General features: G+C 46.7%; 1 protein-coding gene across 5 annotated transcripts in view; it reads left to right on the top strand.

The window, feature by feature from the left end:
- Positions 1-3,751, top strand: part of Bcl11b (BAF chromatin remodeling complex subunit BCL11B) — an 84,262-nt gene extending 80,511 nt beyond the window's left edge. For all 5 annotated transcript variants that reach the window (XM_036206500.1, XM_036206497.1, XM_036206498.1 and 2 more), the window contains one exon: positions 1,516-3,751. In XM_036206500.1, the coding sequence (XP_036062393.1) occupies positions 1,516-3,527 (2,012 nt within the window). In that variant the 3' untranslated portion in view covers positions 3,528-3,751. The remainder of the gene's footprint in view (positions 1-1,515) is intronic.
- Positions 3,752-16,579: the final 12,828 nt, after the last annotated feature.

Raw genomic sequence — 16,579 nt, 5'->3', positions numbered from 1 at the left:
ACCGTTCATGTTTGGCTTGGCTGGTGAGTTTGAAACTTCTGACTTAGTGTCAGCATTAGTATCTTTTTGATACAGGCAAGTTTAAACAGAGGAGAGGGTCTTTTCAAGACTGAGGTTGCCATACTTTGTGCCAGGTCTGAAATGAGAGGCCTATTCTTACCCCTCGGAGCCGCTGCATCCGATGAAGGCAGACAGGCCTGTCCACACCTGTCTTACTCATCTAAGGCATTAGGAAGGTTCTGGCAGGCAGAATGTGGCTTCCCATTGAGGTCAACAGCTCCAGACAAAAGGTTCAGCCTCCATCTTGAGACTGCAGCAGTGACTGACAAGTACGTGGTATTTTGGCTCAGGGCCACTAGTGTCCACAACTAGATGTCACCCGAGCCAGTGGTAACAAATCAGCACGTGTGGCTGCTCGTCCTGACTGCTGTCACATTTGGCGGCTCCTTCCATTCCTTTGTCTTCTGGCAGAAGACATTGGACGACTCTTTCAGGCTGGAGTCCCATCCCCCACCTCCTGCTCTTCTTGGGGACAGTGGAGCCGATTTCCACACTGTGGGAGTGTGTGAGGCCATAGGTGAGGGTGGCTTTCACAGAACAGCAGACTTTGGAACGGGGTTAGTCTTGCTTCACATAACTGGGTTTCTATTGGACAGTATTTTCTGCACAGATGCTGGCCCATGAAACAGAAATTTCCTGTGGCTAAAATCTCCAATGTAGGCAAGGTATCAGAGTGCTGCCTGGTGTCTGTCGCTAGCAGCTGGGAACTGAGTGTCAGTCCTCATACATGCTAGGCAGGCTTTCTACCACAGAGCAATTTCTGTTGAAGAAATTAAGTTTGCAAAGCAAGGAGTTAGTAGTCTCCAAGGGGAGGCTGAGGTGGACTAATTTTTATCCCAGAGGAGGCATTTGATGACACTCTGTTTGCACCACTGGAGGGTGGGGATATTGGCATCTACTAGGTGGAGGCTCTATACCTCCTTTTCACCCCAGCAATGAGTTATGAGGGTGGGGTCTACATGTCAACAGTGACTGAGTCAAAAATCCTGGTCTAGATGGTGTGGGGGTGAGGCTTATTACCCTGGCTCTTTTACACATTGTCACTGTCTCCCCTCTGGTCCCCAAAATGATGAGAGTAAGGACGCTTTTACGGGGAGCCAAGCCAGGCCCATTGAATGCAAGCTACTCCCCAGTGACCCCGGGCTTTCTCATAGAACCTATTGTCCACAGCATCTGGGTGGAGGCAGTGAGGCCTGTCCACTCTTCAGCTGCAAAAGCGACTCCCTGGAGTCCTGGGGCCTTCCCATGGATCCCATTGTTCCCTGCCATCTGGGTGGCTGCAATGAGGCCTGTCTACCCTTTGGCTGCACAAGCTGACTCCAAGGATTCCCAGGGTGTGCTCATAGATCTTGCCCTCTGCCTGATGGGCAGACACAGTGAGGCCTGTCCACCCTGTGGCCACCCCGGCTCCGTGCAGCTACTCACACTCTGCCTTTCTCCTTCGTGTTTCCCCAGGTAAAGATGAGCCTTCCAGCTACATTTGCACAACATGCAAGCAGCCCTTCAACAGCGCTTGGTTCCTGCTGCAGCATGCGCAGAACACGCACGGCTTCCGCATCTACCTGGAGCCCGGGCCGGCCAGCAGCTCGCTCACGCCCAGGCTCACCATCCCGCCTCCACTTGGCCCCGAGGCCGTGGCGCAGTCCCCACTCATGAATTTCCTGGGGGACAGCAACCCCTTCAACCTGCTGCGCATGACGGGCCCCATTCTACGGGACCACCCCGGCTTTGGCGAGGGCCGCCTGCCAGGTACGCCGCCGCTCTTCAGCCCACCACCGCGCCATCACCTGGACCCACACCGCCTCAGTGCAGAGGAGATGGGGCTCGTGGCCCAGCACCCCAGTGCCTTCGACCGAGTCATGCGCCTGAACCCCATGGCCATAGACTCTCCCGCCATGGACTTCTCGCGGCGGCTGCGAGAACTGGCTGGCAACAGCTCCACGCCGCCGCCGGTGTCCCCAGGCCGTGGCAACCCTATGCACCGGCTGCTGAACCCTTTCCAGCCCAGCCCCAAGTCCCCGTTTCTCAGCACGCCACCGCTGCCACCCATGCCTGCGGGCACGCCGCCACCGCAGCCTCCCGCCAAGAGCAAGTCGTGTGAGTTCTGCGGCAAGACCTTCAAATTCCAGAGCAATCTCATCGTGCACCGGCGCAGCCACACGGGCGAGAAGCCCTACAAGTGCCAGCTGTGCGACCACGCGTGCTCGCAGGCGAGCAAGCTCAAGCGCCACATGAAGACGCACATGCACAAGGCGGGCTCGCTGGCTGGCCGCTCGGACGACGGGCTGTCGGCTGCCAGCTCCCCAGAGCCAGGCACCAGCGAGCTGCCTGGCGACCTCAAAGCGGCCGATGGTGACTTCCGACACCATGAGAGCGACCCATCGCTGGGCCCCGAACCCGAGGACGACGAGGACGAGGAGGAGGAAGAAGAGGAACTGCTGCTGGAGAATGAGAGCCGGCCTGAGTCGAGCTTCAGCATGGACTCGGAGCTGGGCCGTGGTCGTGAGAACGGAGGCGGCGTGCCAGGCGTGGCGGGTGCGGGTGCTGCAGCCGCGGCGCTGGCAGATGAGAAAGCGCTGGCACTGGGCAAGGTGATGGAGGATGCGGGGCTTGGCGCACTGCCACAGTATGGGGAGAAGCGTGGCGCCTTCCTGAAGCGTGCAGGTGATGCGGGTGACACGGGTGCTGGTGGCTGCGGGGACGCAGGTGCTCCAGGCGCGGTGAATGGGCGTGGCGGGGCCTTCGCACCGGGCGCAGAGCCCTTCCCAGCACTCTTCCCGCGCAAGCCTGCACCACTGCCCAGCCCCGGGCTTGGTGGCCCAGCACTGCACGCGGCCAAACGCATCAAGGTGGAGAAGGACCTGGAGTTGCCGCCTGCTGCGCTCATCCCATCCGAGAACGTGTACTCGCAGTGGCTCGTGGGCTACGCCGCTTCACGCCACTTCATGAAGGACCCGTTCCTGGGCTTCACGGACGCGCGCCAGTCGCCTTTCGCCACGTCGTCCGAGCACTCGTCTGAGAATGGCAGCCTCCGCTTCTCCACGCCACCGGGGGACCTGCTGGATGGTGGGCTGTCGGGCCGCAGCGGCACAGCGAGCGGGGGCAGCACGCCTCACCTGGGTGGCCCGGGTCCTGGGCGGCCAAGCTCCAAGGAAGGCCGCCGCAGCGACACGTGCGAGTACTGTGGCAAGGTCTTCAAGAACTGTAGCAACCTGACGGTGCACCGGAGGAGCCACACTGGAGAGCGGCCTTACAAGTGCGAGCTGTGCAACTACGCGTGTGCGCAGAGCAGCAAGCTCACGCGCCACATGAAGACGCACGGGCAGATCGGCAAGGAGGTGTACCGATGCGACATCTGCCAGATGCCCTTCAGCGTCTACAGCACCCTGGAGAAACACATGAAAAAGTGGCACGGTGAACACTTGCTGACTAATGATGTCAAAATCGAGCAGGCCGAGAGGAGCTAAGCGCATGTGCGGGGAGCAGCACGTGCGTCTGTACAGTGTGACCATCGCCAACCATCGCCAATGGGACCCGGTGACCGGACTGGCCTCTGTGTCCCCGGGGCCCAAGGGAGGCGGCAGTCCAACCTAACCTGTGTCTGCGAAGTCCTATGGAAACCTGAGGGTTGATTAAGGCAGTAAAGATTTAAAAAAAATTGTGGAGCCTTTTAACTGTGCAATAATTTCTGTATTTATTGGGTTTTGTAATTTTTTGGCATGTATGTGCAGGTACTTATTATTATTATTATTTCTGTTTAAATTCCTTTAAAAGATTTTGTTGGGTATCCATCCCTTCATTTTTTAATAACCCAGTAGTAGTTTGAGCAATGACTCGCAAGTGATGTAGAGGGAAGCTATCTTTTAAATTATAATTTTTGTGTGTGTGTGTGGGGGGGTGCTGCTTTTTTGAAATTTAAGCTAAGCATGTGTAATTTCTTGTCAAGAAGCCAACACTTAAATGACTTTTAAAGTTGTTTGCCTTTTCATCATTTACTTTTGTCCTGAAATTAAAAAAATAAAGTGGCATGTGGGTTTTTTTGGGGGGGGGGTGGCTTTCAAAAACTTTTTTTTTTTTTTCTGGGAGGTGGATGTACAGCGGATTACAATCTTGAAAATTGTAGCACTTTGTTTTAGCATCGGATTGGAGACATAGCACTGATGTCCTGAGGTCCCAGAGACCTTCTCTGTGTGGAATTCAACTTTCCTGTCATGGAAGGAAAACTTGGAGGGAGGGGTAGGTATGTGGCAAGCAAGCTCCCCCCCCACTCGGGACCCTGAGAAACTTTTCCAGGTGACCCTAGGAACAGCCTCAGCACTTGGGCATCACCAGGAGATGCTGTCCTTTTCTGGGGAGCTCGGTGTCTCCTGGGGAGCAGCCTCTGCCCTTTCTTTGCTGTAGGTTTGGCTGTATGAGATTGGGCTGAGGGTATCTACTGGGTAGACAGCGGTGGCAGGGAGCAAGAGACTAACAATGTTCTTTCAGGCTTCTCTCAATGTGATGCCTCTCTCTCACCCCCCACAGCCTACAGATAAATCCCAGGTGTCCATTGCTACATCGGTTGGTAATTGACCGTGTCCCAAGCAGAAGCTGGCCCTGACGGTGGACTAGGGAAGTGAGCCCCGGGGTCTCTCATCTAGTGCTGGTAGCACTGTAGGGCAGGGGAATCTTGCCTGTTCTTTCTTGCTGGAGGAGCTGGGAAGAGTACCATCTGAGGTGCCCCACGCTGCTTCCATGGTTTTTTTTTTTTTTTTTTTTTTTTTTGCTTCCTCCAATTAGTTGGGACATACCATACATTGGACTTGTTCAGATTTGATGTTTGAATTCTGTTGACCCGCACTTTAAAGCTTTTGTTTGCATTTAAATTAAATGGCTTCTAAACAAGAAATTGCAGCATATTCTTGTCTTTGGCCCAGAGGTGGGTTAAACTGTAAGGGACAGTTGAGATGGAGTGTCAGTATTGCAAAGCGTGGCATTCACAATACTGGCACTATAAAGAACAAAATTAAATAATTTATTGGACAGTTTCTCTACTGCCATTCAATTTGATGTGCGTGCCTTGAAAACTGATCTTCCTATTTGAGTCTCTTGAGACAAATGCAAAACTTTTTTTTTTTTTTTTTGGTTATGTTTTTTCGAGATGAAAAGACTTTAAAAAGCAAACAAGAAAAGTACATTCTTTAAAAACAAAGCCACATTTACTTTAAATTAAAAAAAAAAAAAATCCTGGTTGAAGATAGAGGATGTGAAAATGCCATAAGACCCAATCACGTGAAGAAGTAGACTCAGCACAGCCCTGGACATCCATTAGCAGAATTGTTTTCAGCCCCTTTTCTTTTTGGGACATCGCTGCTTAGATGTGGAATGGAGGTGATTTACTGCTGAATTAAAACTCAAGTGACGCAAGCCGATATCGTTGAATGAGAAAAACAAACAACAAAATAATTCAGGAACAATGGCTAATTTTTTTTTCTAAATTTAAATTTAGTGCACTCTGTCTTAAAAATACGTTTACAGTATTGGATACATACAAGGGTAAAATAAATCGTGTGTATGTGTGTTGGAGCGATCTTTCTTATTTTATTTTATTTTCAAAGTTTGCTTAATAGGTTATACAGAAATGCCACAATGGCTACGTGTATATTGTTTTCTTTTGGTGACGGGGTTTTAGTATACATTATATATATTGAAATTTCTTGATTACTGTCAAAGTGGACCAGTATTTGTAATAATTGAGAATGCCTGGGCATTTTACAAAATGAGAAAAAAAAAAGTCCTTTTTCTTTTCCTTGAAACCGTTACAGTAAGTTTTAAATGGTGGGTCTATGAAATCTGTTCTGTCACAGTAACTGTAAAGTCGGAGTTTTAGTACATTTTTTTCTGCCTTGGGTGTTGAATTTTTATTTCGAAAACAAATGTATAGAAACTTGTATTTGGGGATTAAAAGGGGATTGCTACACCGTGTAGAAAAAGTATGTAGAAAAAAGTGCTTAATATTGTTACTGCTTTGCAGAAAAAAAAAAAAAAAATCACATTTCTGACCTGTGCTTATTTTTCTCTCCCCACCTCCCTCTGGAATGGATATATTGGTCGGTTCATATGATGTAGGCTCTCGCTGTATTTTTACTGGAGCTTGTAATTTTTTAACTGTAAGCTTGTCCTTTTAAAGGGATTTAATGTACCTTTTTGTTAGTGAATTTGGAAATAAAAAGGAAAAAAAAAACAAAAACAAACAGGCTGCCATAATATATTTTTTTAATTTGGCAGGATAAAATGTTGCAAAAAACAAAACAAAACAAAACAAAAACCTCACCCACATTTGTATGTTAAGTCCTCTTGTACAGGAGGAAAAAAGGGTTGTTTGACAACCTTCAAGAAAAACGACAGAAAGGAAAGAGTTCAATGCTTTGGTTCACAAGTCATCTTAGTTGTATATATATCCTGTCAGATTTGGCCTACTCAAAGAACTACTGGCTTTGGGCTTCGATCTGAAGGCCCGAACTTTGTATCAGGCCTCCTGGGTGCAGCCACAGCAGATCCCATGGGAAGTGCTTTATTTGTGTGGAGTGGTGGAGAGAGAGCCCTCCCTCTAAGAGGGTAGGTGTAGGGGTGAGGGAGCAAGGTCACCTCCCTACTCTGCTATGGCTTCTGTGGCTGCTCCCTCCGCCCCCTGACCACCCTCCAGAGCAGAGAGAGAATCCACAGCTGCTTTTGTCCTTGAGCAAACCTGGATGGAACAAAGCTCCTGGAAGGAGCAGCTGGGCCCAGGGGAGCCTCTGCCACTGAGGCTGGTGCAGGCGGGACTGAGGAGGGCCCTGAAGGCAGATCCTTCTGTTCCGTGGACAGTGTCTGCTCACTTTCCTTCTTGGCTTCGCTGCTTTCCTCTGCAATTCCATTGGTTCCAGAATGGTGAGGGGCCTAGGATGAAGGAATTCTGTGCCTTTCCATCGTTCTCTCCTCCTGTGTTCCCTCCCCGCCCTCCTCCAGTCTCTGCCAACCCTCTCTCACTGTTCATCTCATCTTTAATTTCCTCTTCCCTCTTTGTCCCCTCTCCCCCAACACCCCTTTTTGTAAAGCCAAGTAGCTTTAAGATAATAAAGTGGTTGTTTATTGGATGAGGGAATAATACACTTTTCACAAATATCTATATCAGGAAGCCATTTTTTTTTTTTTTTTTTGTTTAAATTTCAGGAAATGTAAGAAATCATCATTTCAGGTTATGAAAGCATGGCTGTGCATCTTTCCAGGCAGGTCCTTACTAAATGCAGACTCTGCCTCACTGTTTCCCATTTGACTTGCCTTTGCACAGTTAAAGGATGGGGGCCAAGTGGGATGCCACGCCTAGGTCCCAGTGTCCCACATACTTGCCCCAAGGCCCAGGATGGCCCTGCCCTTCTGCTGTCCTGCCCCTCCACTACCCTGTTAGCTATCTGGGAGCCTCTGTGTGGTTCTCCTGTGCTCGTAAAAAGCTAGCCAGCGCTCACCAGCTCACCTGTCACCAGAATGCCAGGACTAAGCCATCCTAAAGCACAAGGATTGTATATCTCTGTCCACTGCAGAGAAAAGAATTTTGCTTCGCTTCTCAAAGTGAAAACCAACCAACCAACCTCCCCCCGAAGCAGGTGACCCAGCCAAAGGGCTCTAGCGTGGGTGACCCAACCAACCTCAGGTCGGGTTCCACACTGCCACACTTTACCCAAAGCTGCCCCCACATTGGAACCTGCCACTTGCCATTGGAGGGTCATCGTGGGAAGGGGAGGGGAGAGGAGACTTGATTACTCTAATCAAAATGTGAACCCCGAGGTGACCAGCCTTCCACCTGGCCCTTCTGTCCAAGGTTTTGTTGAGCGCAGGCGAATCCGTGATTTTGGTGCTCTCTGTCAGCCCTGCATAGCAAAGGCACATTGATTTCAGCTGTTTGCTTTTGTACTGGCGAGGCAAAATATTTTTATTACCTTTTCTATTACTTATCGTATGGGCTTTTGTTGTTTGCCTAGAGGGTTTGTCTCTTACAACAAGTTTGGAGCTATTTATTATTGCTTGGTATTTGTGCTCTGTTTTAAAAACAGGCACTTGTTTTTTTTAATTATGGATAAAATGTTGAGATGACAGGAGGTCATTTCAATACGGCTGAGTGAAATATTTATTGTTTCTTTTCTTCTCTGTACAAGACTTTGGGCCTCTTTTTCCCTTAATGTCACAGTGTTGAGTTCAGCATGTGTCTGCCATTTCATTTGTACGCTTGTTCAAAACCAAGTTTGTTCTGGTTTCAAGTTACGAAAATAAATTGGGACATTTAACTTGATCTCCAAACCTTGTCCTTTTCTGTGTCTTTTAAAGGTGGGGAATGGACAGCTTATTTCTACGGGGGGAATTGAAGGTCTTTCTCCATTTCCCTTCTGACCTGCACCTTAAGCCTGTGACCAGGAGGAGAGACAATACTTCCATGAAGCAGTGAGGTTTGGAAAAGTTCTTGGCCCTGGCTATAGGCTATGTGTGCACACAGTGAGACCTCGTCTTTAAAAAACAAAACAAAACGAAATGAAAAAACAAATTACAAAACAAAAACAGAAAAAAAAAAAAGACTATGAAAAGTAGTTTAAGACAGCCGAAGATAATTTTGATCTTGACTGACATCCCGTGCCACAATCCCCATTTAGGCACGGTCAAGCGCTCTGTGGTAGATTTAGTAGATGAAGCTTTGCTTCAGAGAACTTCCGGTCACACGGAGACTCCTGAGCTCAGTCCAGTTCCAGGTTGAACAACATGAAATGACTTAGTTATTTTGATTGAAAAAGCAAGCAAACAAACAAACAAATGGCAGCATTGCTGGTGTGCTTTGTAAGCTCAGCATTCTGGAAGCAGCAGCAGGGTCTCAAGTTTGAGGCTGACCTGGTTTCCACTGATGAGTTCCAGGCCAGCTCGGGCTACATAGCATGATCAAGTATGAGAGAGGGATAAAGAGAAAGAGGTGAGGAGGAGAAGGAAGGAAAGAGGGGAGGAAGGCAAGAAGTAAGGTAGGCAGGCAGGCAGGTGCTCTCAGGAACTGAAACCAGTGTACAGGACCTTGCCAGCTGCTCTGTACAGGTGCTTTTGGCTTTCCAAGGGCAGAATGAGGCTTCTGGGCCAAGCAGCCTCCCTGACCATTGCACAGGAGGATTCCCTTTCCTTCTCTAATGCTAGTTGTTAACACAGTGGAAGAAACTCTCTTTGGAGTTCACCATAGTTAAGCCTTGCACAGTGAATGAGCCTTTACCTTGGCTTTCCCAGGTTGAGCGGAGAGCAGCTGGATGGAGGAAGGCAAGCTTCTAGCTATATCTGCATGGGTGAACTTACGATTTTTCTCCATAAGCAAGGACCAGAGCCCACCTGAGCCATATGGGAAAGAAGGAAGGGTCCCCTGGGTTCTTGACCTGTTCTCTCCCTGAATTTCCTGATCTCAAAGGGACAAGGGACTTTCACCTGAAATCACCCCACAAGCCCTCGGGCTCTCATCCTGAGCTGAGTACTGTGCTAGAGTGTTCACGGGGAGCATGCAATGAAAAGAAATAGATGCGCTTTGTTGCCAAGGTGTTCTGTGAGTCCCACCTGTGGAGGTAACAAGAGAACCAGGGTGGAGGTGTGCTTCTCTCCACCTATCTTCACCCCAAGCAAGTCAACAGCCTCCCCCAAACTTGTCACGTGACCGAATGAGAAGTATAGTTTGAACTGCTGCATTGGGAGTGGCATGAAAAGTGACTAGGGATGAGGAGTGGGGTCTGGGGCTTAAGGGACGAGAATTCTCAGTGAAGAAGCTTTCCTTTTCCATAGCCTTTCTGCCAGCTCAGAAACAGGCTCCCTCAGAGCCTTGGTGTCTCCTACCCAGAGACCTCTGTGAATACAGAGCTGAAATGCTCCAGGGTCTTCCGATAAGAACTCAATGGATGGAGGTTTTTTTTTTTTTTTTTTTGCGGGGGAGACACCCTTTTCTTTAAGCCACAGAAAAAAATGGTTAGACTGAGCCACGGAAATTGCTCGGATGTGTAGGTGGACTAATGCTCACCAATAGCTGGCCTACATGGACGGACTGAGGGCCATGTGGCAAATCGAGGACCAAGGCGAGCAATGGAAGGGTTTGACCTGTTTCCTACCAGTTTCCTTGATAACTGGTTTTATGATCTCAGGTCAGTCCCTTCCCTTTTCCAGGCCTCTGTTTCCTTATCTGTATAGCAAAGGGTTAAGACAACAGGAAGGAACCATTTTTACTTTCAGACAGAAAGCCCCTAAGGGTGATGTGGGCTGCCTGGGCTCCAAATACCCAGAGTGAGAAAAAGCCTCAAGAACAGAACACCCCACTTGCTAGTTGTGATTTGAAAGCTTCCTCCATGACATAAATCATGGGGTCTCTGCAATTTCCAATCATTCCGTTGTGGTTTGGGGCATCTGTGAAGTTTCTGGACACCTCTAGTCACCCCATTCTGAGCTGCAAGGTCCAGCAATTAAAATGAGAAATTTTCCTTGTCTGCTTTGGAGATAAAACTAGATGAATGGGACTTTTTATGTTAATGTGATGGAAATACATAATGAATCTCATGTAACTTTCAAGCCAGGGAGGATGAAAACGCTGACTCTCTGTGCAGGTGAAGCCTGAGCCACTAATTGCCTGCCCTGAATATTCTTCAAAACGGCTTCATCAGATTCTGATTGCAAACCATCCAGGACGCTTAAAAGACGTCAAAACAGGCTGAACCCGGAAACCAATTTAATTCCCCAAGCCAGGACTGAGCCGGATGTCACAAGTGGGGACACAAGGAAGTCTCTGGCTTGTCTTTGCTCTTAAGAAGAGAAGCAGGACAAGGAGAATTTTTAGGGCTTGGTAGTGTGGGCAAAGAATGAAGGGACGAAAAAGAGGGAGAAACAGATGAGCTGGGTGGCAGGAGGGTTGGGGAAACTGGGCTGTTCCTTCAAGGACCATTGAGGATTCTCCAGGAAGGTGAAGACATGTGAGGGAGAGAAGGTGTATCTGCAGAGGGAGAAACTTCATGGCGGTTGGAAGAGCATTGTCAAGTTTACAGAGAAGCAGACTCCTAGAGTTGACTGCAATCCTTGAAAGTCATTTAGTGTATTCCTAGCTAACATAGGAAGAGGAACCCCCTCCCAAACCCCAAAGTACCTCATGTCCAATCATTGATTCATGAACACATCCACACGTGCATGCGTTCATCCACATAACCACCCATCCAAACATTCATCCGCTACCCACTCACCAATCTAATCACCCATCCATCTGTCTCCCCACCTCCCCACTCACTCACTCAAACATCTACTCAGTGGCCCACTGGCCCGCCAGTTTGTTTATTTCATAAACATCAAAGACCCATGCTGTGTCACACTGACTAATGGAAGCTGGAGGTGACTACAATTTTTGTCTTTCAGGAATTTAGATGTCAGTGGGCAGAACAGGTTGTCCATAGGTCCACTCATCCAACTACTGGTCCATCTACCTACTCATTTATTCCTTTCACTCTCTTGAGTTCCCACCTGGTGGCCCACACTTCCAGACCAGGCCAGGCAGCCTGCCATGGAGTCACTTCATCTTAGCTGGGAATGCCATGTGGGACTGTTAGGCTTCAGTGGGAAGCTGGAGCAAGTGTCCCCCATACCTATGTCTCCTTTAACTGTAGTTTATTTTTCAGACCGCAGTGAAAAGGTAATTGTATTTTTGTAATCTCTTATAATTAAAAAATTAAAATAGGAAATGTCTGGTTTAGGACACAGTACAGTTGTGATCCTAGGGGCCCTGTCTAGACAAGTAGAGGGATATTCATCTATTCAAACCCCAAGTGATGCTGTTGTGTAGCTCTTCGGCCAGGCCATGGAAGACTTTTTTTTTTTTTTTTTCTGGTTAAAATGCACTGGAGACAGAAGTCTCCAAAGGCTTGGCTAGCATCTCACCCAAAAATGAGACCTGGGCCTAGGGACAGCACCACCCACCTGCCTCTTGCCTCCTGTCAACAAGACTCTGCCAAGGGCCTGCTCCATGTTCTGTGCAGCATGGAGGAGGATGACCAACTGTTGGGTTCAAAGTGAACCTAGGAAGCCAAGAGGTAGTAGGCAGGTGTCATGCCTTGCAGACACCTTCCACACTGGGCACAACTCTGCCCTTTGTCTGTGTTGGGAGGGTTTGGTTTGGTCATCTGTATCATGTTCCAACCTTATGTCCCTCTTCTCCCTGGAAGGTTCTGGGCTAGTGTGTATCAAGAGCCTAAATGATATTCTGAGTGTTTGATCTGGTGATGGTGATGTCATTCTTGAAAATTCTGCTAGGTGTACTAATTAGTGATTCCCAGACAGAGGGAAAAGCTAGGTGCCTGGATGGTCACTTCAGTATTGTGTTAAACATTTTATTTTATTTTATTTTTCTTGGTTTTTCGAGACAGGGTTTCTCTGTGTAGCTTTGCGCCTTTCCTGGAACTCACTTTGGAGACCAGGCTGGCCTCGAACTCATAGAGATCCACCTGCCTCTGCCTCCTGAGTGCTGGGATTAAAGGCATGCACCACCAACACCCAGCAAATATTTTATTAATAATTGGTGTTTGTCCTTGACCCACAAGTCTCTGAGCAGGCTATTAAGAAACATGTAAGACACAAATAAGCAACAAAACACCAGTACCCAAGAGACTAGAAGATAAAGTGTGCACATTCACAAAAATAGAACTGTATACTTAAACCATAAATTGAGGGTAAGCTCTCCAGCAGCCAAAGGGAAAAAAGAAATATAAACATGGTCGTTATTATGCATGAAGAGAGATTACTTATTAATGAATGACATGTATGATGTCAAAGTTTTATAAGCAGCTTCCCTGTTTGGCAACAACAGGGTAAATGAATGAAGACTAGCTTCCTCATTAAGAACTATTTGCATCTACCTGAAAGGAGGGGACTGGAGACTTTGGTAATAACATGGAAACTGTGTATAGGATAATGTTAATTTTTAGAGGCTAGAAAAGAGACTGAGAGAGGGCTCATTGGTTAAAAGCATACACTGTACTTGCAGAGGACTGGGTTTGGTCCCAGAACCCATATTGAGGGATTCACAACTGCCTACTACACCAGCTCTTTAGCATCCAATGCCCTCTTCTGGCCTCTGCTGACACTACACTCACACATACACATACCTATGCACAGACACACATAAATACACATAATTAAAGATAAAATCAATCTTACAAACATTAAAAGCTAGAGAATATTCAGATGCTATTATTGCAAGATTCCTAGTTTAATGTGTGGATGTAGACTGGGCACAGATGGTTGGGAGAAGGCTACACCTACAGAAGTTTCTCCCATTACCAGCAGACAGTCCACAAATGCCTTCCCCCTCCTGTAACTGACATGGTGGGAACCATCTCTTTTTTTTTTCTCCTTAATATTTGCAATGACTTTTCTTCTAGAAAACTGTCCTGAAGCAGCTGCAATCCAGTCGAAGATCTAGCCATGCATTTGTTCACTGAAGCTGTTCAAGAGGGAGAGGATAGGTTGGTGGTTTGGGCGCAAATCAAAAGAGGTGAGATGATAAAATTTCCCGTTTAAGATCTCTTTGGGTATAGCTGACTAACTTCTAAGATCTGCCACTGGATTGGGCAGTGGTTTTTGTTGTTGTTGTTGTTTTGTTTTGTTGTTAACTTGACTCAACTAGGGTTACCTGGGAAGGAAAGCCTCAATTGAGAAAATGCTTCCATCTTATTGGCTTATAGACACATCTAAAAGGCTTTTTTTTTTTTTTTTTTTTTTTTTTTTTTTAATTTATGGTTGACACAGGAGGATCCAGCCCACTATGGGTGGTACCATTCCTGGACTGGTTATCATTGGTTCTTTTTTTTTGTTAATTTATTTTCTTTATTTTGTATGCATTGGTGTTTTGCCATGGGTGTTGGGTCCCCTTGGAACTGGAATTACAGACAATTGTGAGCTGCCATGTGGGTGCTGGGAATGGAACCCGGATCTTCTGGAAGAGTAGTTGGTGCTCTTCGCTACTGAGCCATCTCTCCAGGCCCTTGGGTTCTATAAGAAAGCAGGCTGTGGTGGTTTGAAAGAAAGTGGCCCCCTCAAAAGTATGGCACTATTAGGAGGTGTGGCTTTGATGGAGTAGGTATGGCCTTGTTGGAGTGTGTCACTGTGGCTTTGAGGTCTCATATTTGCTCAAGTCACACACAGTGTTTCAGATCACTTCCTGTTGCTTGCTGATCATGATGTAGTACTCTCAGCTCCAGCACCATGTCTGCCTTCACACTGTTATGTTCCACTATGATGATAATTGACTAAACCTCTGAAACTGTAAGCCATCCCATAAAATGTTTTTCCTTTGTAAGAGGTGCCATGGCCATGGTGTCTCTTCACAGCAATAGAAATCCTAAGAGAGAAGTTCATTCCAGGGACTGGGGTATTGTTGTGATAGACCTGACCATGCTTTTGTTTGGAAGAATTTGGACTTTGGTACTTTGGGTTAGGAAAATTTTAAGCATACCTTAATGGGCCATACTAGTAGGAGCATGGAAGACAATGGTGTTGAGAATGATTTGAACTGTGGGTGCCTGAATCAAGAGGTTTCAGAGAAGAAGAATTTTTATGTTGCCTAGAGATCATTCTTATGATATGTTGGTGAAGAAAGTGGCTGCTTTTTGCCTTTGTCTAAAGAGTCTTCCTGAGGCTAAAGTGAAGAGATTTGGATTAATTCCTTTGGCAAAAGAAATCTCAAAATACCCTAGTATAGACTCTGTCATGAACTAGTATTCATGCTTATGAAGATTTATAATGAAAAGGAGCAAGCTGAGGAGAAAAGGAGTATCAGCAAGTGCTGTGGAATAATCTTTCTGTACACTGTGAATATGTATTACCCTCATTGGTTAATAAAAACTGATTGGCCGATAACAGGACAAGAAGAGATTGGGCGAGACAGCTTGACACAGAGAGAATGGTAGGAGGAGGAAGGACAGAGTCAGGAGAATCATGGGAGATGCTAGTCAGCCACCAAGCAAGCAGGATGTGTAGAGAATTAGGTAATAAGCCGTGAGCCATGCATAACTAGAAATGTGGATTAATTTAAATGTAAGAGTTATCCAGTAACAAGCCTGAGCTATTGGCTGAGCATTTATAAATAATATTGTCTTTGTGTGGTAAATTGGAAGCAGCTGACTGGACAGGGAGCAGGTGGTCAGGACAGGAAAACTTCTGAGTACAAGGAAGTGGAATGGAGCTTAGTCCTGTGTTCAGGGAGATAAATTTAGAAATGGACTAAAGGGAATGTTGGTCTCAGGGCAAGATCCCACCCAGCTAAGTTTCCAACTTGTATAAAGGAATTAAAGAAAAGCTTGGAGCTGGGTGTGATGGTACACACCTTTAATCTCAACACTGGGAAAGTAGAGGTTAACAGATCTGTAACAGGAAACTTAAAAGGTCTTATTAATGAAACCAAACCCCAGGCCAGTTATTGGGGTGATTGCTGGAAGATCAGAGACACAGAACAAGCCACAGTTATCTCACCTTGCTAGTTCCTCAGCTGGTCTTGTTTCCTCAGGCTGGAAGCTTCTGAATCCTCATCCCAATGGCTCTCAGCTGAACTGTGCTCGAAAGCCTGAATGCTTAACCAGCCGAATGCTTTACTCACTACATGCTTTTTTTCTCCTTAGTTCCTGGCCCTCATGCCTTATATACCTTTCTCTTTCTGCCCCCACTCCCTGGGGTTAAAGGTTGGGTTTCTGGGATTAAAGGCATGGGTCACCATGCTTAGCTGTTTCTAAAGTGGCCTTGAACTCAGAGATCCGCCTGGCTCTGCCTCCCAAGTGCTGGGATTAAAGGTGTGTACCACCACCGCCCAACTTCTGTTATGGCTTACTCTTCCCATTTTCTAGCCACCATTTCTGGCTCTGTTCTAGTGGCTGTCTGTTCTCTGACCCCAGATATGTTTATTTCGGGGAACACACAATATTTCAGGGAACACAATACCCACCACATTTCCCCTGTTTTTGTCTAAAATTAAAAAAAGGTTATAACTAATACAAGAAAAATCATATCCAATAAGTATATACAATATACACAGTCAAGATTACATTAATGTCTAGTCCATTAACATTTGACAGATTCAGGTGAAAAACTCCATTATCTATAATAATGTCCAGTCCAGTAACATTTGATAAACTCAGACAAAAATTTTTCAGTACTTATCCTATCTTTTCTTTTCATAATAGATTCAGTAGTCTACCTTTTGTCATTTTTATATCTTCTCCTTTTTCTTTTTAGAGTAGATTCAGTGATCTACCCATTTATCCTATTATTTCTTTATCTTTTTTCTCAGGGTAGATTCAATGATTTACCTCATATCTATTTTCTCAGATCCCTGAGTTTGAGGCCAACCTGGTCTACAGAGCAAGTTTCAGGACAGCCAAGCTTAGGTGGTGAAGGAAACCATGGAAAACAGCAAGCATGAAAATATAATTGAACAAAGGGGCCATGTTCCAGCCCCAGCAAGCAGCAGGACTTG

Source organism: Onychomys torridus, chromosome 14, assembly GCF_903995425.1.
Source record: "Onychomys torridus chromosome 14, mOncTor1.1, whole genome shotgun sequence".
Lineage (NCBI taxonomy): Eukaryota > Metazoa > Chordata > Mammalia > Rodentia > Cricetidae > Onychomys > Onychomys torridus.
Note: the sequence above shows the minus strand (reverse complement) of the source record. Positions and strands in the feature narration are given on the sequence as shown.